The sequence below is a fragment of the Diaphorina citri genome, unplaced genomic scaffold (assembly GCF_000475195.1).
Source record: "Diaphorina citri unplaced genomic scaffold, Diaci psyllid genome assembly version 1.1 scaffold35, whole genome shotgun sequence".
Taxonomy (NCBI): Eukaryota; Metazoa; Arthropoda; class Insecta; order Hemiptera; family Psyllidae; genus Diaphorina; species Diaphorina citri.
The window spans coordinates 405706-431812 of NW_007377472.1; the positions used below are offsets into that span (position 1 = coordinate 405706).

The 26107-nt window shown below is 37.3% G+C and overlaps 1 protein-coding gene across 1 annotated transcript in view; it reads left to right on the plus strand.

Moving 5' to 3' along the window:
- The window catches only part of LOC103512109 (microtubule-actin cross-linking factor 1, isoforms 1/2/3/5), a 173073-nt gene that overhangs the window by 126577 nt on the left and 20389 nt on the right, over nt 1-26107 (plus strand). The window contains 21 exon segments of the mRNA XM_026825547.1: nt 806-889; nt 3682-3912; nt 7656-7762; nt 8226-9314; nt 9317-9937; nt 9940-11378; nt 11522-11872; nt 12005-12816; nt 13079-15361; nt 15364-16710; nt 17548-19008; nt 19145-19268; nt 19694-19886; nt 20210-20410; nt 21210-21850; nt 22238-22706; nt 23055-23196; nt 23747-24076; nt 24446-24642; nt 25132-25264; nt 25743-25949. Of these exon segments, the coding sequence (XP_026681348.1) occupies nt 806-889; nt 3682-3912; nt 7656-7762; nt 8226-9314; nt 9317-9937; nt 9940-11378; nt 11522-11872; nt 12005-12816; nt 13079-15361; nt 15364-16710; nt 17548-19008; nt 19145-19268; nt 19694-19886; nt 20210-20410; nt 21210-21850; nt 22238-22706; nt 23055-23196; nt 23747-24076; nt 24446-24642; nt 25132-25264; nt 25743-25949 (12462 nt within the window).

Here is a 26107-nt window from a genome sequence, read left to right on the forward strand (position 1 = left end):
GAAATCCGCGAACATAATCGCGAAATCCGCGAACATAATCGCGAAATCCGCGAACAAAATCACCAAATCCGCGAACACAATCGCGAAATCCGCGAACATAATCGCGAAACCCGCGAACATAATCGCCAAATCCGCGAACAAAATCGCCAAATCCGCGAACAAAATCACCAAATCCGCGAACATAATCGCGAAATCCGCGAAAAAAATCACCAAATCCGCGAACATAATCGCGAAATCCGCGAAAAAAATCACCAAATCCGCGAACATAATCGCGAAATCCGCGAAAAAAATCACCAAATCCGCGAACATAATCGCGAAATCCGCGAAAAAAATCACCAAATCCGCGAACATAATCGCGAAATCCGCGAAAAAAATCACCAAATCCGCGAACATAATCGCGAAATCCGCGAAAAAAATCACCAAATCCGCGAACATAATCGCGAAATCCGCGAAAATAATCGCGAAATCCGCGAACATAATCGCAGCTTAATGGATAAATATTCTTGGGAAACTTTCACTGTTGCTTCTCTTTAACAGGAAAAATATTAAAATACTTTGTCTTCACTTGACTATTTTAATCAAGTGCTTTAATAATTTTCCTGTTACAATGCTACTTGAGAAAGTATGCCGTTTAGAAAACATAGTTCTCTCTTTTATGATCCTATTTCTTGTCACGCCCAAGACCCATATTAACGTCATTTGCCAAAACTCTCAACACATGTGACTAAAAACCTTCACTCTAATGGTTCCGTACCCCGTCACAATCGACCATGTCTAACCACTAATCAACTTACATTTCTTGTAGGCATTGTATACGTCTATTCTAGAACGGGCACCCCTGATAGAGCATGTCAACATTGATGGGGCGCGATTTATTCAGGAAGCCAAAGTAAGCATACCTCCCACTGCGGAGACCTTATCTCTTAGTTATGTGTCCCTTCTTCCTATTCTGTGTCTTAGGTCTGTAATTTCGTTAATCTTTGTTTAAATATGTTGCTGAAACTTAATGACCGCAGAACAATTTTGGTTTCGTGTTCGGAAGTAATTAATTAATTTCAAACCTTGATCAATTTATGGCTATTTCATTTTGAACTAAAAGGGGCATCTGTTGAGAAATATTTTTGTCAAAAATTAGTGGGTTCATTGTAAATTGCTGACCCTATTTCCAATTTTGGCAATTAGTATTTGGATCTTGTGAACTATTTCTTATCCTGGATCGTACAATTCAATTATATTAAATTTCAACCAGATGACTATGAACACATTTTTTTTTTTTTTTTGTGGTCATTAGGAGCCAGTAGTATCACTTGAGTCAACACAAAACGTATTTCAATGTCAAAGTCAGCTTAAGAAGGTGGCCAAATCTACGTGCTTTCTTCGTGCCATTACAGCCTTTGTCCGAGAGCTGTGTCATTACTACGTTCTAATAGCAATCAATGTTAAATGTACACTCATGTTCTCATGGGGGGAGGTAATAACGCACTCCGTGTATAAAAGTGCAAAGAATCGGAAAGCACTAAGTGTATTTTTTCCGGAGCAAAACACAATTTTTTTTTCTTCTTACAACCACAAAAGAAGTAAGCAAACGGATAATTTGTGTAAAGTATGTTTTGTTTATTGTTGAACAACGTCTCTACATGTGTAAAAATCACAAGGTGTACATCATATTCAGGACTCGCCACATAACAAGCTGTATAGAGTTACATATTCGGGGGAAAAGACACTAACATTGAGGTTACTGGTAAACAATTAAACATTAATGAGGGAGCGGGAAAAATGAGATCAACTCTCTAAAGTGGTGTTTTCTTTTCACAATTTTCAGGTGGTAATGGTGGGGAATAGGGAAATGGTACAATGTCAGGCAATGTTCCATTTCCCCAATTCCCACGACTACCACCATGAAAATTGTGAAAGGAAACGCTTTCTCTATAACTCTATTTCTTTTGTAAAGTCCAAGATCATACCTACTTATATGAGTTTTGATTTCAGTTTTCCTTTTTGAATAAGTTTAACATGCGGGTATTTTGAAGAAAAGTTATGGTACTCTGGTTGCAAAACTGTCCGCGAAAAAATATACACTTGCAAAAATAGTAGCTGATTAGTGATTACTGATTGATTCTCTGTAACCCATGCAATCCAAATAACTTCGCATGAATATTTTCTGTGTAGAATAATGTATGGAGGATTACTTTCACATACCGTAGCAAACTCATTCACGCATTCCATTAGTTCAGAATGCGTGAAAAGCCAACATATCTTGAACTTCCGGTTCAATATGGTTTTATATTGAGTACGGTTCAATATGGTTTTATATTGAGTATCTAAGCTCTAATATCGTTTTTGTATCGTATTAGTATCAACAATATCGTAATAGTTTATATTTGTATTTAGAGGGGAGACAGTTCAATGAAATCACAAAATTACTATCATATCACAAATCCCTGGACACGAATAAGTAACAAGAGTACCATCATTTTTGTTCGAAAATAAAAGAGGGGAAAAACTGCGCGCTACGTTCTAATAGCAATCAATGTTAAATGTACACTCAATGTTCTAGGGGGGGGGAGGTAATAACGCACTCTGTGTATAAAAGTGCAAAGAATCGGAAAGCACTAAATGTATTTTTTCCGGAGCAAAACACAGATTTTTTTTTTTCTTCTTACAACCACGAAAGAAGTAAGCAAACGGATAATTTGTGTAAAGTATGTTTTGTTTATTGTTGAACAACGTCTCTACATGTGTAAAAATCACAAGGTTGTACATCATATTCAGGACTCGCCACATAACAAGCTGTATAGAGTTACATATTCGGGGGAAAAGACACTAACATCGAGGTTACTGGTAAACAATTAAACATTAATGAGGGAGCGGGAAAAATGAAATCAACTCTCTAAAGTGGTGTTTTCTTTTCACAATTTTCAGGTGGTAATGGTGGGGGATAGGGAAATGGTACAATGTCAGGCAACGTTCCATTTCCCCAATTCCCACGACTACCACCATGAAAATTGTGAAAGGAAACGCTTTCTCTATAACTCTATTACTTTTGTAAAGTCCAAGATCATACCTACTTATATGAGTTTTGATTTCAGTTTTCCTTTTTAAATAAGTTTAACATGCGGGTATTTTGAAGAAAAGTTATGGTACTCTGGTTGCAAAACTGTCCGCGAAAAAATATACACTTGCAAAAATAGTAACTGATTAGTGATTATGATTACTGATTGATTCTCTGTAACCCATGCAATCCAAATAACTTCGCATGAATATTTTCTGTGTAGAATAATTTATGGAGGATCACTTTCACATACCGTAGCAAACTCATTCACGAATTCCATTAGTTCGGAATGCGTGAAAAGCCAACCTATCTTGAACTTCCGGTTCAATATGGTTTTATATTGAGTATCTAAGCTCTAATATCGTTTTTGTATCGTAATAGTATCAACAATATCGTAATAGTTTGTATTTGTATTTAGAGGGGAGACAGTTCAATGAAATCACAAAAGTACTATCATATCACAAATCCCTGGACACGAATAAGTAACAAGAGTACCATCATTTTTGTTCGAAAATAAAAGAGGGGAAAAACTGCGCTTGTATAAAAACAATAACAGCAAACTTCCCCAGGAAAGAACTTACTAATCTTGCCTTGTTCTCCTCCTAATGATAAACTTAACACAACCCCAGCTGTATAATTTACAACTGAAACACTATCGAGACTGGCTCATCGACGAGGTGCACCCCAGTCTGGACGATGGAGAGAATAAAAGACTTCGACTAGAGAACAGTGCGGACGGAGAAACTGCACTCATGCGGGATTTGAACGTGTTCAACCAACGATACACGACCCTTGTGGCCATATTGTACGATAGACTGTTGCAATTCTCGCAGCTGTATCCTCAGAATGAAAGTTTAAAGGTGAGTTCTCATTGGAGTTTTTGAGCTGCGTTCACACATAGTCGACCCCGTCAATTAACGAGTAAAATCTTTGGTGTCGAGCTGTCGAGGCAGTGTACGGTCGATCGACATGGTCGACTTTGTGTGGACACAGCTTTACATGTGTCTGTTTGGGTCCTGGGTCTTGCTTATCAAAACTACAAGACGGGGATGTTCTTACGTTTGATTAGCTAATGGCCGGGACTACAATCGAGTTTACATTGCAAGTCCAACTATTAGATTAAGCAATCTGATTGACTTAAAAAAAAAAAAAAAAAACAAGCTGGGTCCGCCCCCCCGGGAATTATTTAGCTCGTAGTTTATTCGATCAGGATTAAAGAAAATCAGTACTTATGTACCTCCCTAATTTGTTTAATATTCAGTTTATTATTATAAAATCAGTAGAATCAGTACCTATCTAATTTGTTTAATATTCAGTTTATTTTTATTATTTATTTGATTTTTGATTTTACTTTCATGTAATGATACAATAGTCCGTCCAGTATACCTTTTATTATTACTATTGTAATTTAATAAAGGAAGGACGGGCTAATGAAATCAACCAATTGGATTGCTTAATCCAAGAGTTAAACTTAAACCAAGTTTAAACTCTCATTGTGGTCCTGGTCATAAGAGTCGACAGATGTCAGAATTGGAATACCTAATGCAAATCTCGTAGGTTTGACAACCGAGACTTGTTTCAAGGGAATAGCTATTTGTTTAGCACTTGGGGATTTATTCCGTCAGAAAGTTCTTGTGAGCATATGAAGTATACTATTATGATTGCCATTTGTAAATAAATAGAAAGTATATATTATTTTATATGTAAATACGAGTATGTGATCTACACAAGATTGGTTGGGTTTTTGGGGGACATTTTTGATGCTCATGGGTGTAAATTAGAGGTACTTTTCCTTGTATTATAGTCTCAAGACTGACATGAAAAGGGGTATAATTTTAGCTATAATGTCTCCTTAGTCTACTATATTACTCCCCCTGCTGGGAGAGGAAACATGCATTTGTCATTGTTCAAAAGTTTCCCTTCCCACTTTCCAATGTTCCCTAACCTTACACTTAAAGCTTAAAGTTCACTTGTCCATTATCACAGTTCAAACATTGTAGGAATTGAAAATTTATGCTCATGACTGTATGCTGTCACGCCTTCTTCCTCTGCAATTACTATTTCCGGTTGCTTGATAAAATATTGTAATTCCCTTGGAAAGGTTTCGAACTGGCCTAAAGCTTTGTGTTTCATGGACGTTGTATTGGCTTACATTGAGCACCACTTGTGTAGGTATCTCAATTGACGGTAAAAAAATTACCTTGAAAGAAGCTATTGAGAACAACTTCGTACTTTTGGAAAAAAGGATGGAACTTGACGAAAACATTCTCTACAATGTCTCCTTGTCTACTGTATTACTCCCCCTACTGGGAGAGGAAACATGCATTTGTCATTGTTCAAAAGTTTCCCTTCCCACTTTCCTATGTTCCCTAACCTTACACTTAAAGCTTAAAGTTCACTTGTCCATTATCACAGTTCAAACAGTGTAGGAATTGAAAATTTATGCTCATGACTGTATGCTGTCACGCCTTCTTCCTCTGCAATGGCTATTTCCGGTTGCTTTATAAAATATTATAATTTCCTTGGAAAGGTTTCGAACTGGCCTAAAGCTTTGTGTTTCATGGACGTTGTATTGGCTTACATTGAGCACCACTTGTGTAGGTATCTCTTGGGTAGGGTTTCTTCTGATTTCCATTGAATATCTTAACAGATACATTTCACTCAGTGCCATTTTGACAGGCCAAGTACACTTGACTTTTGAGGATTGTTACTGGCTAAAACCAGGCAGTGATCTCAACATGCAGCCTGCTGGAGAAAAAATTACGCCCTGTCGGAAATTCGCACTCATTAACTCATTAGAGGTACTTGTGGTCTTATAGTATTTAATCAACTTCCACATTAGACGTTCTAGTGTAGGCTCTAATTATGTAGTAGAGTGTAAATCATTACATAGTAATAAAATTTGTCTCCGAGAAGAACTAGGAAATCTTCGACTCTTATTCCCACGATGAGACAGGACAAATACACTTGACATTTGAGGATTATTATTGGCTAAAACCAGGCAGTGTTCTCAACATAAAGCCTGCTGGAGAAAAAATTACGCCCTGTCGGAAATTTTCTCTAACTCATTAGAGGTACTTGTGGTCTTATAGTATTTAATCAACTTCCACATTAGACGTTCTAGTGTAGGCTCTAACTATGTAGTAGAGTGTAAATCATTACATAGTAATAAAATTTGTCTCCGAGAAGAACTAGGAAATCTTCGACTCTTATTCCCACGATGAGGCATCATAGAGTTGGTGTTTAGGAGAAAATCTTTATTAATGTCAGCCAGTATCCCGTTTGTACGAGTGCCTCTTTGATTTCATTTTAGAAAAAATAAAGATTTCCCCATTTGATGAAGCTAACACAGGAATTGATGCGAATGATGGTAAGAATATGGTTTTGTTTTCAATAGAGATTTTCTTCCGTAGTCTGAGGAGTTTCACATTACATTACAGCTTGTACCTTGTTAGATTTATATCTATTAGCATTTCAAATCAGTGTCAGTTCATGGCCAATATGTATTTAAAAAAAATATATGGATCAACAGTTCATTATGTAAACAGGCAGTCAGTGTCCCGTTTTACGAGTGCCTCGTTGATGTCATTTTAGCAAAAAGAAAGATTTCCCCATTTGATGAAGCTAACATAGGAATTGATGCCAATGATGGTAAGAATATGGAACTTTTGTTTTCAATAGAGATTTTCTTCTGAAGTCTGAGGAGTTTCACATTACATTACAGCTTGTACCATGTTAGATTTGTATCTATTAGCATTTCAAATCAGTGTCAGTTCATGGCCAATATGTATTTAAAATAATTATATGGATCAACAGTTCATTATGTAAACAGTACATTGCAGCGTGTAGGTAACACTCAACCAATTCCAGGAATAATCAAATGGAAGAAATACACGGTTTTCTTCTCTTCAAATTTAATAAAATCGCCTACTCACCTCTTTCTCTCTGTATCTTTGTTGTTTAGACATATATGGAGTTGTTTAAGCTTTTATATCTTCGAGTTGTGACTTTATCATCTCTTATAATCATAAATTTATCAAGTCTTCTCTTCCTCATATGAATGGACTGGCTAGGCTTTGTGTTGCATCATCAGTCGTACTTAAACTGTTCAATTTATCATTATGTTCTAGCTACTGTCGAAATTCTTCCTTCTTTAAGTTACAGTTATGTGGAAAATGATTTATTTGACATGTTAACAGGTTGGTTGTCCGAGTATAGGGTTCTTTAACGGTGGCTTTTCATTTGATTCCATTATGACCAACATTTTACAGTGGTCAGCTAACACTTTATTTACATATTACTGAGAGCTACCAGCATAAATTTCAATTTTTCTTCTGATATTTTCTGTTCCTACCACTATACTCGTACAAGCATCCCACTCATTTAATAGCTACACTGTGACCACATAGTTATCATTTAGTTTTACAGTTCCTTCTTTAGTTCTTCCATGCCACAACGAATAAAATATATCGATAAATTGAATTCCGCTGTTTCGTAGTGGTTTCCTAGGCTTAATAAAATTTTAGCTTTAATTATTATCAATTAATTTTATTTCAGTTAATTAACGGAATTATTTTTTTGTTTTCTTTTTAACTGTGTTCAGAGGATTGTTGAAGAAATGAGACCCCATTCTATAAGAACATATCGATCTGAATGTGAAACTATTTTTAACGAAGAAAAAATCACGTCGGTGTCGAGTAGTGTAATACGGTACGTTTCTGCAATTTTTAATTCATCCTTTTTGAAAATAAATGGGTTTTATTTTCAATAAATATAGTTACAGAATTATTCTGATATTCTATGAGAAACTTCAGTTAACAAGAAAATTGGTGAAATTTGTATAAAAATAAAAGCAAAGGTGTTGAAAAACTTGTTTTGTGGATTTGTTATTCTATGGAGGAAATAGTAATTTGTTAAATACAAAGTAAGTAATACTCATTATGAAATAATAGCTGGACTTTTGAGACAGTTACTTTTTACGTTTATGGGAAAACAACTTTTAATCTTCATCAAAAATCTATTTTCTAAGTCGTGTTGTCTATTCTGTTTCTTAGGTCCTACGATAGCCCGGACGGACACGTACTGACAAAATCTAGCTCTTTTATGGGAAAACAACTTTTAATCTTCATGAAAAATCTATTTTCTAAGTCGTGTTGTCTATTCTGTTTCTTAGGTCCTACGATAGCCCGGACGGACACGTACAGACAAAATCTAGCTCAAGTGGGAAAGTTACAATTTCTGTAAATAATAGTCGTGAAAACTCTCCCGCCTTATTATTAGATTTAGATAGAAATTCAAATATAGAACATCATAAAACCAATGGAAAATTGGATAGTAATGGTTCAACTCCGATCTCTGATATCCTCACATTTAAAAGAGTTCAAAGGGTAGAAGAGGGAATAGGAACAAATAGTGCAAATATCATAGATACGCCAGGTATTCTAGATCCGTCCACTGGTCAAGTTCTGACTGTTGGTGATGCAATTAGGTTAAGGATATTAGATGTAAGAAGCGGCAAAATTGCCAAAAGTCTAGATTTAAAAAATAAAAATAATTATGTTAGTATTCAAGAGGCTGTGAAACTTGGTTTAGTCAATTCTAGTTTAGCAAATAGATTATTAGGGCCCTGTGGAATAGTAGAAGATAGTCATAAACCCCAGCTGTCACTCCTGGAAGCTATTCAACGAGAACTCATGGATGCAGAGAAAGGTCCTCTGGATCGAGTGAAGGTACAGTCTATTGATATGGAGGTTGATGATGATAGTAAAGGAATCAGCATTTCAAAAGCAATTGCAGACGGAATCGTTAATTTAGAGACTGCTCAATATATTACTAGCGATAAAAAATTAATTAGTATTAAAGAAGCTTACAGTCTAGGGCTTTTGAAAGAACAAGATCAAACAATAGGAGATGCGTTATCCCTCTACGATGCTTTATGTCAAGGAATCATTGATGCACAGTCTGCAACTTTCTTCGATAGAATCACAGGAGAGAAACACAGTCTACCAAATGCATTAGCTTTGGGATTGTTGAAAGGAAATATAACAGAAGTAGTTGATCCTGTATCTGATATCAAGATAACAACAAACGAAGCTCTTGATAAGGGCATAATAAAAAATGGACATTATTATGACACGTATACTAACGAAAAGTTCACATTACCCGAAGCAGTACAACGGCACTTAATAATAAAGCCTTTAACTCTGAAAGATTGCGTGGACTTGAATCTAATTAATGATAATGGTGAAATAAAAAGTGCGACTGGAAAGGCATAATAAAAAATGGACATTATTATGACACGTATACTAACGAAAAGTTCACATTACCCGAAGCAGTACAACGACACTTAATAATAAAGCCTTTAACTCTGAAAGATTGCGTGGACTTGAATCTAATTAATGATAATGGTGAAATAAAAAGTGCGACTGGAAGATCAAAAGCTTCAATATTGGAAAGTATATCACACGGTATTTTAGATTACAATCTAACGAAAAACATTGTGGATACCAGGAATGATGAGCTTTTGACATTAGAAGATGCTTTGAAAGAAAACATCATATTACCCAATGGTCTCTATAAAGATCTCAAAAATAATGAAACTATGCCGATTAAAACAGCTGTAGAACGGGGGCTAATAACATCATTTTCCATAAAATCTTTGTTTGAAATCGAGGGTTTCAAAGACATCGAATCAGATCATTTCCTCAGCTTTAATCAAGCACTAAGAAAGAACATTTTATTAAATGGAGAGTACGTAATAAATAGGGATAGTGGTAAAACTATACCCTTAAATGACGCTGTCAACAAAGGACTTGTACGACCTGAGGTTTTAGAAATGTTCAGCCAAAAAGTTGGTATATTTTCTGGAGGCAAAGAGTTATCAGTATTTTATTAAATGGAGAGTACGTAATAAATAGGGATAGTGGTAAAACTATACCCTTAAATGAAGCTGTCAACAAAGGACTTGTACGACCTGAGGTTTTAGAAATGTTCAGCCAAAAAGTTGGTATATTTTCTGGAGGCAAAGAGTTATCAGTGTTAGGGGCTGTGATGAAAAAATATTTAGATCCTGAATCTGGACTTATCATTGATCAGAAGTCAAAACAGCTGATACCACTTGAAGAAGCTATGCGAAAAAAATTAATCACTCAAGAAGGCGCTTCCTTGTTACATAGTCTACTTAACATCAACTTGACAACTCAAACTGTCACGAAAACCATCTTCCAACATGATACCACTGTCCTTGAAGATCCTGTTACTTTTGAACAAGCAAAAACTTTAGGTCTTTTAGACGAAGAAAATAAAATATTCACCTGCCTTACTTCTGGAGTTAAGATGCCTATCTTATTGGCTTTTGAAAAAGGTTTTCTTACACATTTGCCTTCTGATCTCGTAATAGTGAAAAAAACATCAGTAATAAAGGAAACCTTTATCAAAACTTTGGATGCCTTTGTACCAAAAGATTCCGATGACACTCATTCTAGACATACTAGTTCTAGTCGAGAAAGCTCTTTGGAATCATCACCCAAAAAAATTAAAACTGATCAAATCAAAACTCGTGAGAGCATAGAAAAAGAATATTTGGAAAGGCAGGTAATAGAACTACCACCCGATGGCTGGTTTTTGTCAGAAGCAATTGACCAGAAACTATTTGACCCTGTAACTGGGCTGTTTATTATTCCTGGCACTGACCGGCTGGTCTCTTTCGAGGAATGCATTATTTTGGAAATTATCAATTCCAAATCTGCAGTTATTTTGGACCCTTCAAAGAAGAGACACATTTCCATCACTAGAGCATTAGAGAAGAAAGTTCTCGATTCTACTGGACATTTCATTATTGACGGTAAAAAAATTACCTTGAAAGAAGCTATTGAGAACAACTTCGTACTTTTGGAAAAAAGAATGGAACTTGACGAAAACATTCCTCGGTTGATCAAAGTTACCAAAGTAATAGGAAAACCAGATATAGTAGAAGTTTCCGAGGCTGGAGCTGACCCGAACTCCTTCAAGGAAATTAAATTTTCTGATTCCGATTTCAGTTTGGAGCCACTTCAAGTATCTCCTGGCATAATTTTTGATCCTGCAACGGCACTCATGATTTTTATGGATTCAGGTAACTCAAGAAATTTATTTGACGTGATAAAAGATGGTAGTATTGATACAGGGAAAATTAAAGTGAAAGAACCACATACTGGACAACATCTTAGTATCGAAGAAGCAATAAAAAAAGGTATCATGGATGAAGATACAGGTATCTACAATGACGAATCTGGTCGACAAATTGATTTCAATAATGCTGTCAAATTTGGAGTTATTTCTGTCGAAGGTACGCCTTTAGTAGCGGTTACAGTATCGAAGAAGCAATAAAAAAAGGTATCATGGGTAAAGATACAGGTATCTATAATGACGAATCTGGTCGACAAATTGATTTCAATAATGCTGTCAAATTTGGAGTTATTTCTGTCGAAGGTACGCCTTTAGTAGCGGTTAGCAATTCTAAAGATATCATGGAAGAAACTCTCGGCGAAATGAAACTTATGGAACAAGATTTTAGAAAGTCGCCCTCTGAAAATCAAAAGAAGGAAGCAGAACTAAATGTATTTAGTGACGATGAAACTGTTTCATTGGGAGAATTGACGAGAGGTCGTGTTACAACAGAACCAAAGTACAATGTATCTATTGGAACCGCCAAAACCCTTTCAAATGTGACTTTACAAGGAAAACCTGTAATACTACATAAAATGAGGAGAAAAATTATTCAGCCGAGAGATGCTGCCAAAGTGGGTATTCTGAATGAAGAAATGGCAGAAAAATTGGAACATAAAACCCTTTCAAATGTGAATTTACAAGGAAAACCTGTAATCTTACATAAAATGAGGAGAAAAATTATTCAGCCGAGAGATGCTGCCAAAGTGGGTATTCTGAATGAAGAAATGGCAGAAAAATTGGAACACAGTGATACTTTCAAAAATAGCAAAGGTGAAGCATTATCTTTAGGTGATGCTGTTAATTTAGAAAAAATAGATGGAACAGTTGGTTGCATGACAGATCCTCAAAGAGGTGACATACTATCAATTACTGAGGCAATAGAAAGAGGATTTTTAGATCCATCTGAACCTAACGGTAAGCTTTTGATTCCGATTGCAAAAAGTTTATCAGTTCCCGAGCTTATTGATCAAGGATTGTATGAAGATGGAAAAATTATACATCCTGAAACTGGAACTTTCCTAAATTTAAAGGAAGCTATTGTATGTGATATTGTTGATCCACTGTCCTATGTCTTCGATAGTAAAACAGGTCACAAGACTTCGTTAGCAAATGCTATCAAATCCGGTACTATTGATGATGAAAATTCGAATGTAATAACAGAAATGGGCGCTCTAGATTTACTTTCTGCTGTCCAAAAAGGTGGTGTTTTTGAAGTTGAAAACGAACACCAAGATATTATTGGTATGCAGCCTGTTGGAATGACCTTGAAAGTTGCTTTAGATAGAAAACTCATTGACCCTGAAACCAAAACAATAATACATCCTATAACAGGAGAGAAAAAGCCAATCAAAAAAGCAGTAGAAGAAGATTTTCTCATGTCAGTACCCACTCCTATATCTCCCGATGGTGTAACTGTAGTAGATGCATTTGACTTAAATTTAATAGATTGTGACAATCACACATTCAAAAACCAAAAAACTGGTGAAATATTAAACATACCTGTGGCTATTGACAGTGGTCTTCTGATTATCAAAGAAACAAAAGACACGTTCGAAATTGCAATTAGGTTTGATTGTTGATATTGAAAATAGATCGTTTGGGCTGTATGAAGCGATCTGTATGGGTATGTGTGATGATGGCTTGATAATGAACCCTGCTACCGGTGAAAAAGTCACTTTCCATTTAGTTTTACAGTTCCTTCTTTAGTTCTTCCATGCCATAACGAATAAAATATATCGATAAATTGAATTCCGCTGTTTCGTAGTGGTTTCCTAGGCTTAATAAAATTTTAGCTTTAATTATTATCAAACGTTCGAAAAAGAAGGAATTCGACTTGTTCACAATGAAAATGAGGAAATCAGATCGCTGAACATCATAGATGCCTATGAACTCTTATATGATAGCAAAACGAATAAGTTTAGAGATCCAGAAAATCCAGATAAGCTCTTATCTATTAAAGCAGCCATGAATTCGGGAATCATTGATTCGAACTCTGTTCTGTATGACGCAATAACGGGAGAGTCGTATACTACCAAAGAAGCCATTGATAAAGGACTCATTGATGTAAAAACTGGTCGTATTAAAAGTAAAGACAAAGATGGATTGAGTATTACAGATGCTGCGAAACTTGGACTATTGGCTGTGATTGGGGCTCCCGTTATTGCTGGAAAAGCTGTTGTAAATGCCATGAAATCAAATAAAACAAGTAAATCAGAAAATATTGAGAGAAAACAAATGATTGAATCAACCAGTTCTACTATATCATGTCCCGAGTTATCAAGAGAATCAATTCAAAGTGATCCAGTTCCAAAGAGAAGTGTAGTCAATGTTCAACTAATTGATCAAGTCCCTATGAGTCCCCAAGAATCTGTAGAAGTAAATTACAATTTGATTTCCAATTTCGAAGCTTCTTATTCTGAAGGTGTTGATACTAAAGTCACAAATATAAGTAAGTCTAAAAACTCTGTTACTATAAGTAAATCCGTCACTTCTAGAGATTTTGTCTTGAGAAATATGTATGACTCTAATACAAAATCATTTGTGGATCCCCAAACTGGAGAGCAAATACCCTTCTGTGAACTTGTTTCCATGGGAATCTTGGATCCAAACATCTTGGTGAAAAATGTCAATGAAAAGAATAATTTCATTTCCCTTAATGAAGCTTTAGAGTTAAATCTAATTGATGGCGATGATGGTTTTATATTAGATTCGTTGACTGGAAAAGAAGTTACATTTTTTGAAGCTATTAAGCTGGGTTGGATCAAACAGCCAGATATAGATTCGAAAAATGCAAGAAGATCAAGCATGACATTTGAAGAAGCCCTTGATAACGACTTATTTGATGTTAAGACATGTGAAGTTATTGATCCCTATTCACAACGTAGAATGAGTTTTTCAGAAGCTGTTCTCAGTGGTTTACTCAATCCTGAATCAATATCCATCAGAAGATCCTCTAGTGAAGATTTTCATGCGTTACCTAAAGCAGTAGAATTAGGGATTTTGGATTTGAATAGGTCTTTGATTAATGAAAATATTGACATTCCATCCGCTTTCGAAAAAGGTTATATCTTACCTAGACCTCGGAAACCGGTATCACTTGTTCATATTGTGAAAAATAAACTTTATACTCCAAAGAGTGGATTTATAAATGATAGAGTGACAAAAACTGCAATTCCTCTTCAAGAGTCCATTAATCGATTCATCGTAGATCCTTTCATTACCCTCGTAAAAGATATGAAAAATGAGACGTATGTTAGTTTGGAAGAAGCCATATCAAACAATATCATTGATGCTCAACGAGGAAAATATGTAAACAATACCGATAACTCAGAAATGACATTGGATAAGGCTGTAAATAAAGAACTGATCGTAACAGAGACCATGTCCGTCACTTTAATAGAAGCTTTGGTCCAAGGATTTTATAATAACAAGTCAGGCAATTTCTTTAATCCAGTATTAGGAGAGGAACAGACACTAAAACAGTGTATTGATTCCGGGTTCATAGAAGTTTCGTCGATTCTAATCAAAGATGCTCATCAAGATGAAATGATCAGTGTTAAAGAGGCGGAAATCAAAAACATTATTGATTTGAACCAAGGAATATTACTTTATCCTCGTCCAATGACTTTGGACATTGCCTTGGAAAAAGGTTTCATATTGAGTTCAAGAAAACCGTGGTCATTACAAGAAGCTCTTGTACATAAGATTTATGATTCAAAGACGGGACTAATAACATTATCAAATGGAGAAGCAGTAACTTTAGAAGAAGCAATTCTATTAGAAGAAATCAACAAAACAGCCTTATCAGTAAAAGATCCGAGGTCTGGTGATATTATGAGTTTGGCAGATGCTATAAAAATAGGAATAATTGATCCAAAAGCTAACATGGCGACCAACCCTCTGACAGGTGAAGAATTAAACCTCAATGAAGCTCTTGAACAAGGCCTTCTTTTACCTGCTAAAAGAAAATTGTCTTTCCCAGAAGCTGTAAACAAAGGATTTTATGACCCTTCGTCTGGCAAGTTTTCTAGTTCTCATACCAAAGAAAAACTGCCTACTGATAAAGCTATAAGGCATGGTTTCATAGATGCAGCTTCAACAACGTAACTTTAGAAGAAGCAATTCTATTAGAAGAAATCAACAAAACAGCCTTATCCGTAAAAGATCCGAGGTCTGGTGATATTATGACTTTGGCAGATGCTATAAAAATAGGAATAATTGATCCAAAAGCTAACATGGCGACCAACCCTCTAACAGGTGAAGAATTAAACCTCAATGAAGCTCTTGAACAAGGCCTTCTTTTACCTGCTAAAAGAAAATTGTCCTTCCCAGAAGCTGTAAACAAAGGATTTTATGACCCTTCATCTGGCAAGTTTTCTAGTTCTCATACCAAAGAAAAACTGCCTACTGATAAAGCTATAAGGCATGGTTTCATAGATGCAGCTTCAACAATAGTTAAAATAGACGGTCATTTGTATACATTCGAACATGCTGTAGAAGAAGGTATCGTTGATGTTAAACATGGAAATGTTAGATTAGGTGGCAAAAGTATTGACTTTCAACAAGCACTGGAGCAGGGTGTCATAATTGAAGTAAGAAGACCATTGTCTATTTCTGAAGCCATTTCTAAAGGCTTATATGATAAAAGCTCTGGCTTGTTTTTGGATCCATGGAATGAAGCATACTATACTTTATCACAGGCCATTGAAAACAACTTGATTGATCCTGACTCTGTTCATATTAAAGACACTAGATGTGAAGCTTGGAAACGGCTTTCCTTATTGGAAGCTTTGCAACTCGGAATCATAAATGGTGACACCGGAAAAGTAACTGATTTCTCTAGTGGAAATGAGTTATCAATTCTGGAAGCTTTTGAATCAGGTCTCATTACTGATAGCAGGGAAGCAATGTCCTTACAGAAAGCTTTACACCAGGGTCTTTACGACGAAGAAACCGGAAAAATAACAGATCCTCAAACGAGTAGAAAAATGTCTTTACATGGGGCCATCGAAAGGAATGAGTTATCTATTCTGGAAGCTTTTGAATCAGGTCTCATCACTGATAGCAAGGAAGCAATGTCCTTACAGAAAGCTCTACACCAGGGTCTTTACGACGAAGAAACCGGAAAAATAACAGATCCTCAAACGAGTAGAAAAATGTCTTTACATGGGGCCATCGAAAGATCGTTCATTAACTCAGCTCTACCTTGCTTTTGGGATAAAACCGATGGCAAATTATTAACTTTAGGAGAAACTTGCAGATCTGGAATCATTGATAAAAGATCAGGGATGTTCAAAGAACCTGGAGCTAATTTTAGCGTTTCTTTGGCAGACGCTCTGCAATTAGGTTTGATTGTTGATATTGAAAATGGATCGTTTGGGCTGTATGAAGCGATCTGTATGGGTATGTGTGATGATGGCTTGATAATGAACCCTGCTACCGGTGAAAAAGTCACTTTGAATTCTGATGTACTCTTAGGATTCCTTCCCACTTTTTGTGTGGGGTTTTTACTTCTCGTTTTTGGGTGGTTTCTTCATTTGGGATTTATTAAATGAGATGACGCTTATAAAAGAAATTCTGATGTACTCTTAGGATTCCCACTTTTTGTGTGGGGTTTTTACTTCTCGTTTTTGGGTGGTTTCTTCATTTGGGATTTATTAAATGAGATGACGCTTGTAAAAGAAACCCGAATATATTTTAAATATTGCGTTTATTTGAAGCATGTGTGTCCCCACTCCCCATGCCCTATCTCTTTAGTGAATGATTAGGTTTATCACTCCACTCCCCTTATCCCTGGTTGTTTATGTCAATCGGTTCACCTATGAACGCAGATAAAAGAAACTCGAATATATTTTAAATATTGCGTTTATTTGAAGCATGTGTGTCCCCACTCCCCATACCCTATCTCTTTAGTGAATGATTAGGTTTATCACTCCACTCCCCTTATCCCTGGTTGTTTATGTCAATCGGTTCACCTATGAACGCAGTTTTTACTTTGCTTCAATTTTGTTTTTAATTTGCACAAAAGCATGTGCATATTGCTTACTCTAAATTCTTCAATATTTAAGTTGGTCTTTTTTTAATTATGAATAAATCGTTGTCTATTAAAGTAAAATAATTCAATCAAGTTTTAGAGTAAGCAATATAATAATTCTACCCTCAGCTGCAAAAACTGTTTTTGTCCCATTTTCTTTATCTTTGCCAGTTTTTGCTTTTGTTTTATCTTTAAGAAGCTTTGAAATTTTTGTTTCTTTAGAATGTTCGTTATGTTTGGAACTTTCATTTAAGTCACTTTGAACATTGCAGTCAATGAAGATTTGATTAATCCTCGTTTGTCTATTATTAAGGATACTGAACGAAATTTATACATCAAGTTACCAGAAGCAATAGAGTTGAACATAATAGATGATGAGCAAGGTGTGTACAAATGTAAGAAGACTGGTGAAACACTTTCATTGGTAGAAGCTAAAGACAAAGGTCTTATAATTACTGCTAAGAGACCGCTTACTATTGAAGAAGCATTACAACAAGGTTTGTATAATCAGGAAACAGGACAGTTCATTGATCCTGAAACTAACACTGAACTTAACTTAAAAGAAGCTTCCCTTAAGAATTTCATAACTACTGAAACAATTGTCATTAAAAACTTGTATAATGGTCAAGTAAAACCTTTTGCTACTGCAGTAGAGGAAGGCATTATTGATGTTGAAAGTGGTAGAATAGTCAACACAAAAGATTCCAAATCATACACTCTCGCGGAAGCTTTCAAAGAAGGTATTCTTTCATCTGTTGAAGTACCTGTTATTTTTGAAAAAGCCATAAAAAGAAAGTCGGACGTCAATAAAAGTATCCTTAAGCATACATCAACTTTGACCATTGAAGAGGCTCTTAGATTTCAACTGATAGATCCTGAAGTCGCAGTTGTAAAAGACTTGAATTCTGGAAAGTTTAAACCATTCAAAAAAGCTCTATCAGAAGGGTTAGTAGATCTTAATAAAAAGGCGGATATGAACTTGAAGAATGGGAATATTGTGCCTCAGAATATTGTACTTGATCAGAATTATATTTTGTATTTACAAGAGCCGCTGTCATTCTACGATGCAGTAAGCAGTGGATGTCTTGACACCAAATCAGGTCAATTCAGTGATCCAACTTCGGGAAAATCACTTACATTGAAAGAGGCCATTACTTATGGACTTGTTGATCCCGACTCCGCTATCGTCAAAGAAACTGCTAATCAGAAAATGTTGAAGCTCCCTGAAGCTTATAAAAGAGGATTAATGGACACAGAGAAGTCCAACGTGGTAGATACAAGTTCTTCACGGCTATACAATCTACAAGAAGCGTTAGACATTGGTCTCATTACTACACAAAGCGTCTCTTTGTTAGAAACTTTAGATTATGGACTTTACAATCCGACCACAGGGGCTATTACAGATCCGTTTTCTTCGGGGAGCGTTACTGAAAAGCGTAGGTTAAATTTAGAGGATGCAATAAACTTGAAACTTGTAGAGCCCCTAACGACTGTGATTAAAAACCCACTTGACGGCAAGATTTCGTCGATTGACGTGGCTGTGTCCAATCAACTGTTGGACACAAAAGCTGGAAGATTTGTTGACCCGACAACAAAACAAGCCATCGATCTCATAAAAGCCAGAGATCGAGGTTACATTCTTCCATCATCCGCAAGAGTAAGTATTTCTATTTATTCACGTTTTCACGTTTTTCTTTGCTTTTTCTTCTTCAAGGTAAAATGTGCATGAAGAAAATGCATATTTCAAGTTTTTCTTGTTCAATTAGAGTACAACTTTCTTTGCTTTTTCTTCTTCAAGGTAAAATGTGCATGAAGAAAATGCATATTTCAAGTTTTTCTTGTTCAATTAGAGTACAACTTCACTACAAGATCAACTACACCGCACCAAGGCTGTCAACAATGACTTCATCGTCAATGGACATCTCATTGATAATGCCAAGACAGCAGTGGATGCCCTACTGAGATCCCTACAAGGTAATCTAATCAATCAATCAATCAAACCAACCAACCAGCCAGCCAACCAACTAATCAATCAGATCTTGAATTATTTGTGGTAAAGCAGATAGCTTTTTCACAACTTGGGTGAGTATTTCAAACCAACCAGCCAGCCAACCAACTAATCAATCAGATCTTGAATTATTTGTGGTAAAGCAGATAGCTTTTTCACAACTTGGGTGAGTATCACAGCATTACTAAGTACATTTACACTGGTAATGCCGCCAATGGTCGCTATTCCTTACGATTCTGAGTGCACCCCGAACTTCGAGCACAGAGCCGAAAAAACTTCGACCCAGCAGGGAATCAAACCCGGGATCCCGTGTGCAAGTCTACTGTTATACACACGGTCATAGAGGTTGCTATCTAATTTCTAAAATTAATTATTGATTCTTTCCCTCCAGGTCAAATTTCCCCATCCGAAGCTTCTTCTCTGAAGAACTCCGTGAAGGAAGTGGAAGACAAGTACAAGAGCCTGTGTGACATGCTGGCTGAGAAGGTGAAGCTGCTGGATCAAGCTCTGGCTCAGTCACAAGGAGTGCAGGACGCCCTGGATCAGCTAGCTCACTGGTTGAGCGACGCTGAGAATCAGCTCAAGTAAGTTGAGAATCAGCTCAGATAAGCCAAATAGGATAGAATGTATTCTTGTTTATTACTTTCAGCATAGGACTGAAACGTCGTTAGAGATTACTAAAAGTCCTTGGAGCCTAAAAATGAGACTTTTGACAGATATTTTTACGTAGTAGTTTACATTTTTTAAAGCATTTTTTGAACAATAAGACCTCTTTAAATTGAAATGGTATTGCACTTGGACAAACCAGTACAAATTAATTATTAACTTAGTTTTAAATCCCCTTGGCCAAAATGTATCCTAATGAGTTCTAAACGTTTTTAAAATAATCTTACCTCCCTTCCTTCAGGAACATTACTCGTCCTGCTGCCCTAGTCAAGGAACGTTTGGAAGAACAAATGCGAGAACAGCGCGTATTCCAAGCTGATCTGGACTCACATAGAGCCTCAGTAGATACTGTAGCTCACAGTGCTCAGGAAATCATTCACAATGCTAGCAATCCACGCCTTGCTAAGAAGATTGAGACGAAACTGCGTGATGTGACATCTAGGTGAGTGACGGTCCATTTCAGATCCATTAGTTGAATCTATTACCCTGGAATAATTAGGACCAAAACTGTTGAAAATGAGGCAGATACATAATAAAAGGTAGTGCTCAGGAAATCATTCACAATGCTAGCAACCCACGCCTTGCTAAGAAGATTGAGACGAAACTGCGTGATGTGACATCTAGGTGAGTGACAGTCCATTTCAGATCCATTAGTTGAATCTATTACCCTGGAATAATTAGGACCAAAACTGTTGAAAATGAGGCAGATACATAATAAAAGGGGGAAAATGCTACTTACTATCTGATAGTTAAACCACTATATTTTTTATCGACCTATCAAAGTGAAGTGTAAGTTTTAACCAGACTAACCCTGACCCAACGGAGGCGGCACGCTTCCTTGACCTGAGGACGGCAGAGGAGGTCGATGTATGATGCTAATACAACAACAACACCACCAGACTAACCTTCAGCGCTCTACTTCAAACATAATTGTCCAAGTTCCAAATTCTTTTTTGATATCACTTAGAACCAGGCAGCCCCATTTCATAACTCGTATCTCCCCCGGTATAATCTCTCCTCCCTTGTCGAAATGCTACTTCCTATCTGATAGTTAAACCACTATATTTTTTATCGACCTCTCAAAGTGAAGTGTAAGTTTTAACCAGACTAACCCTCAGCGCTCTACTTCAAACATAATTGTCCGAATTCCAAATTCTTTTTTGATATCACTTAGAACCAGGCAGCCCCATTTCATAACTCGTATCTCCCCCGGTATAATCTCTCCTCCCTTGTCATTTCAGATTCGAAAAACTACTCGACAAATGCGCCAAACGCGGTGAATTCCTCACCGAAATCCACAACTCGCTCACCTCATTCAACGGTCAGGCTTCATCGGTGGAGCGTTGGCTAAACGATGTGCTCACCGCTGTTCAATCCCCCGACGTCAAAATAGACGATATCGCCGCTCAACGCGATTCCCAGAGGGATTCTCTGGAACAGACGCTGAGAAACGGGAGAAATCTAATCGCTAAGAAGGACGTCACGGAAACAGGAGCCGTTCGGGATAGAGTGAAGACTCTGGAGAACCTGTGGAAGGAGCTAAACATGTACCTGGATGAGAAACAACGTCTTGGCAAGCAGAGAACAGAACAGCTTGTCGCATACGAGAAACTCCGTGACCAGGTTATCGTTTGGTTGAACACGTTCGAAAACCGCGTTGAAAAGTTAGAACCCATCGCTGTTGATATTGAGATCGTCAAGAAACAAACTGAACAGATCAAGCCGCTGATTAAGGAACATAGAGATTATGCTATCACGATTGATAAGCTGAATGATTTGGGCAGTATGTATGATGCACTCACAAGACCAGATACCCCAGGGAAGCGTAGGAGCTCCTCTGTTATCAATCCACCCAAGAAGGTCTCCTTGTCTTCGGTGTCGTGTAAGTTTCTCTTGAAAATTACTTTGTTTATTCTAATAATCTGTCAAATTATTAATTAAACATCCCCAGAAAAGCTGCCATAGATAGGTTAAAACTAGTAGTTGTACTGCGTTAGATAACTAGTAGTCGTATGCATTCTCGTGTATATCCCTCTCTGAGTTCGGAATCTGGTCTAATTTTCCTGCCATGGAAACTATCAGCTTTCATATGGTAGATATACTCGTGCGTCATTTAAGACAAATGTCTAATCCTAATCCTGTACTTAATGAAGTACTTAATAATTCATCATATGAACTTCTCTGTTGTTACTGAAATAGTTATACCAACCACTACATTTTTACTGAAATACTCATACTAATCTCACCGTACCCCGTTCTTATTCCACAGTGCGCCGAACTTCCCAGGACATCGGTGGCTACGCCTCCCGTCGCTCCTCGCAAGATTTCGGCGAAGACCTCTCCCCCATTCAGCAGGAGCTGTCCGAGATCAACCACCGCTATTCCGTGCTGGGTAGCAAACTAAACGACCGCCATAACGAGCTCGAACTAACCCGAGATGAACTTCGTAAACTTACCGAACATCTGAGGACACTTTCGCAGTTCCTGGACAAGATCCACCGTGCTCTGCCAAAAGAAAGCGTTCCTCATACTAAAGAAGAAGCAGACAAGACGGTGAAGATTATCAAGAACATCATTGAAGACATGTATGAGAAGCAATCTATGCTGGATAGTACGAAGAGTGGCGTGAAGGATTTGCTGAAGAAGAAACCGAATGCTTTGGGCGCAGATCAGCTGGCTGATGAATTGGAGAATGTGTGCTCGCGATGGAAGAACATTGCTGACGGCTGCAAGAATAGGTGAGTGGGAAGTTTGTTTCGATATTTCTCTCGGTCTCATTTGTGGTCAAATTTACACGTTTGAAAGTGGTAATCCATGCTTTGAACTTGTGGAGCCCAGTCTAATTAATCAACACTAAAAACAAAGTATGTAAAAGAAAATCTCCTTACCAACCGACCGACAGAAAGAACATTTGTCCGAAAGCAAACTTACAATTATAAGGCTTAGGCTTTCGAAATCAGGGTCATGCCTTCCTATTAGCGCAACAGTTACTCTTTTGTAATCTTATTGGTTCCTCAGTTTTATTTATTTATTACTTTTTTTACTATTTTGACTTTAATACTAATTCTCTTTTCTTCGCTCCACAGAATTCAATTCCTGGAGGACGTGAAAGAGTTCTACGACACTCACGATAATCTAAACAACTGGCTGAATGCCAAGGACCGTATGATGACTGTACTGGGTCCCATCTCATCTGATCCACGTATGGTACAGAGCCAGGTGCAACAGGTAAATATATTTCTTCCTCCTTAGTACTAAGAGAACAAATTCATAAAGCGCTTACAAGGCAGATACTCTACCCACCAAGCTAACTAGGTTGGCGAGTTTTGACTTATTCAGACTCTGGACTGAAAGAAGAGGGTGATGGTCCCTCGTGGCCTCAGATAAAGACCTGAGTGGCTTTAAACAAACTAAAATTCTAGAATTTAACATCAACTTTCAATTCCAGGAATACCTGAACAATCTGAACAACCTGCGAGCTACTCAAATTCATAATCCTAATTCCTGACGGATTTAAAATGTTGATTTTTGATGGGTCTTACCTTTGACTCTGGTTTGAGAAACGTGAGCTTTACCCTCTTTTTGGTAAGCTTCGGCCTTGATAAATGACCGAATTCTCCATTTAAGAGTTCCAAGGGATAGACGAAAACTGACGGGAGAACTTCGGCTTTTGGTCATCAATGAACGGCAAATAAATGGGCAAAAACTTGTCACTTGTAATAAATACAAAATTTCCATATCATATTATCAACCTAACCAATCTTCCCCATCTCCCCAGGTGCAAGTCCTACGCGAGGAATTCCGCACTCAACAGCCCCAGCTACACCATCTCACCTCCAAGGGCGAATCCGTTCTGGCCCGCATTGGAGACCCTTCGTCCCCAGACTCGAAGAACATCGAGGCCAAGCTGAAATCCATCCTGGAGAAGTGGGCAGATCTGCTCGGAAAGTTGGATGAACGTGCTGCGAGTCTTGGAGCCGCTGCTGACACGGCCAGAGAGTTCGATGCAGCTCTGACGAGGCTCAAGGACAATCTGCAGAATATATCCGACCAGCTGGATGACATTCCGCTTGACAAGGAACCGGAGGAACAGCTGAGAAAACTGCAGGTTAGTAGAATTATTGGCTTGGCAATCATAGTCATTTCATGGTTGTTTTGTTAGTGAACAGGATGCTTTGATGTTAAAACATCAATTAATATCGAACATTAAACCAAGGTTCAAACCAAATAGTTGTAGTAGTCAATTGTTGATGACCCGAGACGGTTATTCTATATCGATATTTTATAAACTCGAAATATTCATGTCTTTACAACTACCGCATACCGTGGACATGGAGAAAGTCACAAGTACATCCAAGAGATTTACACATCTTCTTTTGCCAGATTGCAATATCAGACACTGTAATAACAATAACACTAGCCGTTGTATGAAGAATTTCTTCAGCCTATTCATAAAAGTTCCCGTCTTCTTTTCCAGAACCTCGAACGCCAGTTGGAAGGTCAACGCCCTCTGCTGGCAGATCTGGAAGCTGCAGGTGCCTCCCTTTGTGACGTTCTGAGTGATCCAGCCTCCAAGGCTGAAATCCAAGCCAAGCTGTCCGCCATCAACAGACAGTACAACAATCTGCAGAAGAAACTCGACCATAAGAAAGCCGAGCTTGAGGGTCTTCTCAAGTAAGTGAGCCCTTCAACTAAAATTACTAGTGGTGGTGGAAAAACACTGAATCTCTTAAAGTTAAATACATGTGAAAAAATACTCGAGTTTGTAGAGTTAGATCCATAGACCTTGAAGCAAAATTCATAATGGAAATATATTCTACAAATCTTGATTCATAATAACGGGAAATATATGCAGTCAAACACTTGAGTGTAGATTTAAGACTAATAATGATCACTCAAGTCGTTGCTTAAGCACTTTTTCATGACTAGAAATTCTCTTAGTTTCTTAACAAATACAATTAACAGACTCTTAGTTTGAAAGATAACCTTTGAGTGAAAGGTATAAAATTCTCAAATGAAGCGTGAAATTTCATGCATCGGTGGGGATAGGTAAGTATTGAGCTTTATTTAGACTGTCAGCTTAGAACAAGTTGTTCCATCATACTAACAGTTTCGAACTCATTCCCTTTTATTCACAAAACTAATCGTGATTTTCTTTTGCAGGGATGGCCGTCAATTTGAAGCCACGTGTGCACAGACCTTGGGCTGGCTCAGTGAGAACCTGGGTGCCCTGTCTGAAAGATTATTGGTATCTGCTGATCGGGAAATTCTGCAGCAGCAACTGGATCATCATGAGGTAAGATATTGCTGAATATTTTACTTCCAACCAGAAAAAAAGTTCAAATAAGGGGTTTTTCCTTTCTTTTTTATTTTCCCCCTTAGTGAGAAAAATTCAACAGGATATGAGGTACACAATAGGGCTGCCTGGAAGAGACTGGTAAGAAACGCCGACCCTATTTAAATAAGAAAAGGCTAGGAAGAAGATAAAGAAGAGGGGGATTTTTCTTCATTTAAATTGGAGCTCAAAAATCGTTTAGCAAATTCCGCTGGTCCAGATCTTTTCATCAGTAAAAATTATGTAGATTAACCAACTGAATAACTATTAAGGTCTTCAGTGATAAATTAGGTCAACCAACTACCTAATTATGTTGTTATCTAATGCTTGAGATTGACCATTATGTCATTTTTCAAACCAAATAATTACGAGAACTAATTAATTCAATCCAACCAACTAATTTGAAACTAATCCAACTCCTACTAATTCACCCTTTCAGCCCATCTACAAAGACGTCCTCAGCAAGGAGCACGAAGTTATCATGCTGCTCAACAAAGGCCGCGAGTTGCTGGCCCGTAATTCCTATCAACAGCAGCAGCGGAATGAGGCCAGGAGTCAGCAGAGAGATCTGGACAAGATTCAGCAGCACTGGGAGAAACTGCGGAAGGATGTTTCCGAGAGACACACTCGTCTTCAAACCTGTATGGTAAGTTGATGGTTACTTCCAAAGACTTTCCAAAGAAACATAAAAAGGTTTAATTAAAAACAAGTTATAGAAACTAAACTTTTGATGCCTGCCGGCTCCTCAGGTTGTAGGATGATGGGGTTTCTGGATCCGGGAAAGCACCAAATAGTAAAGACAGG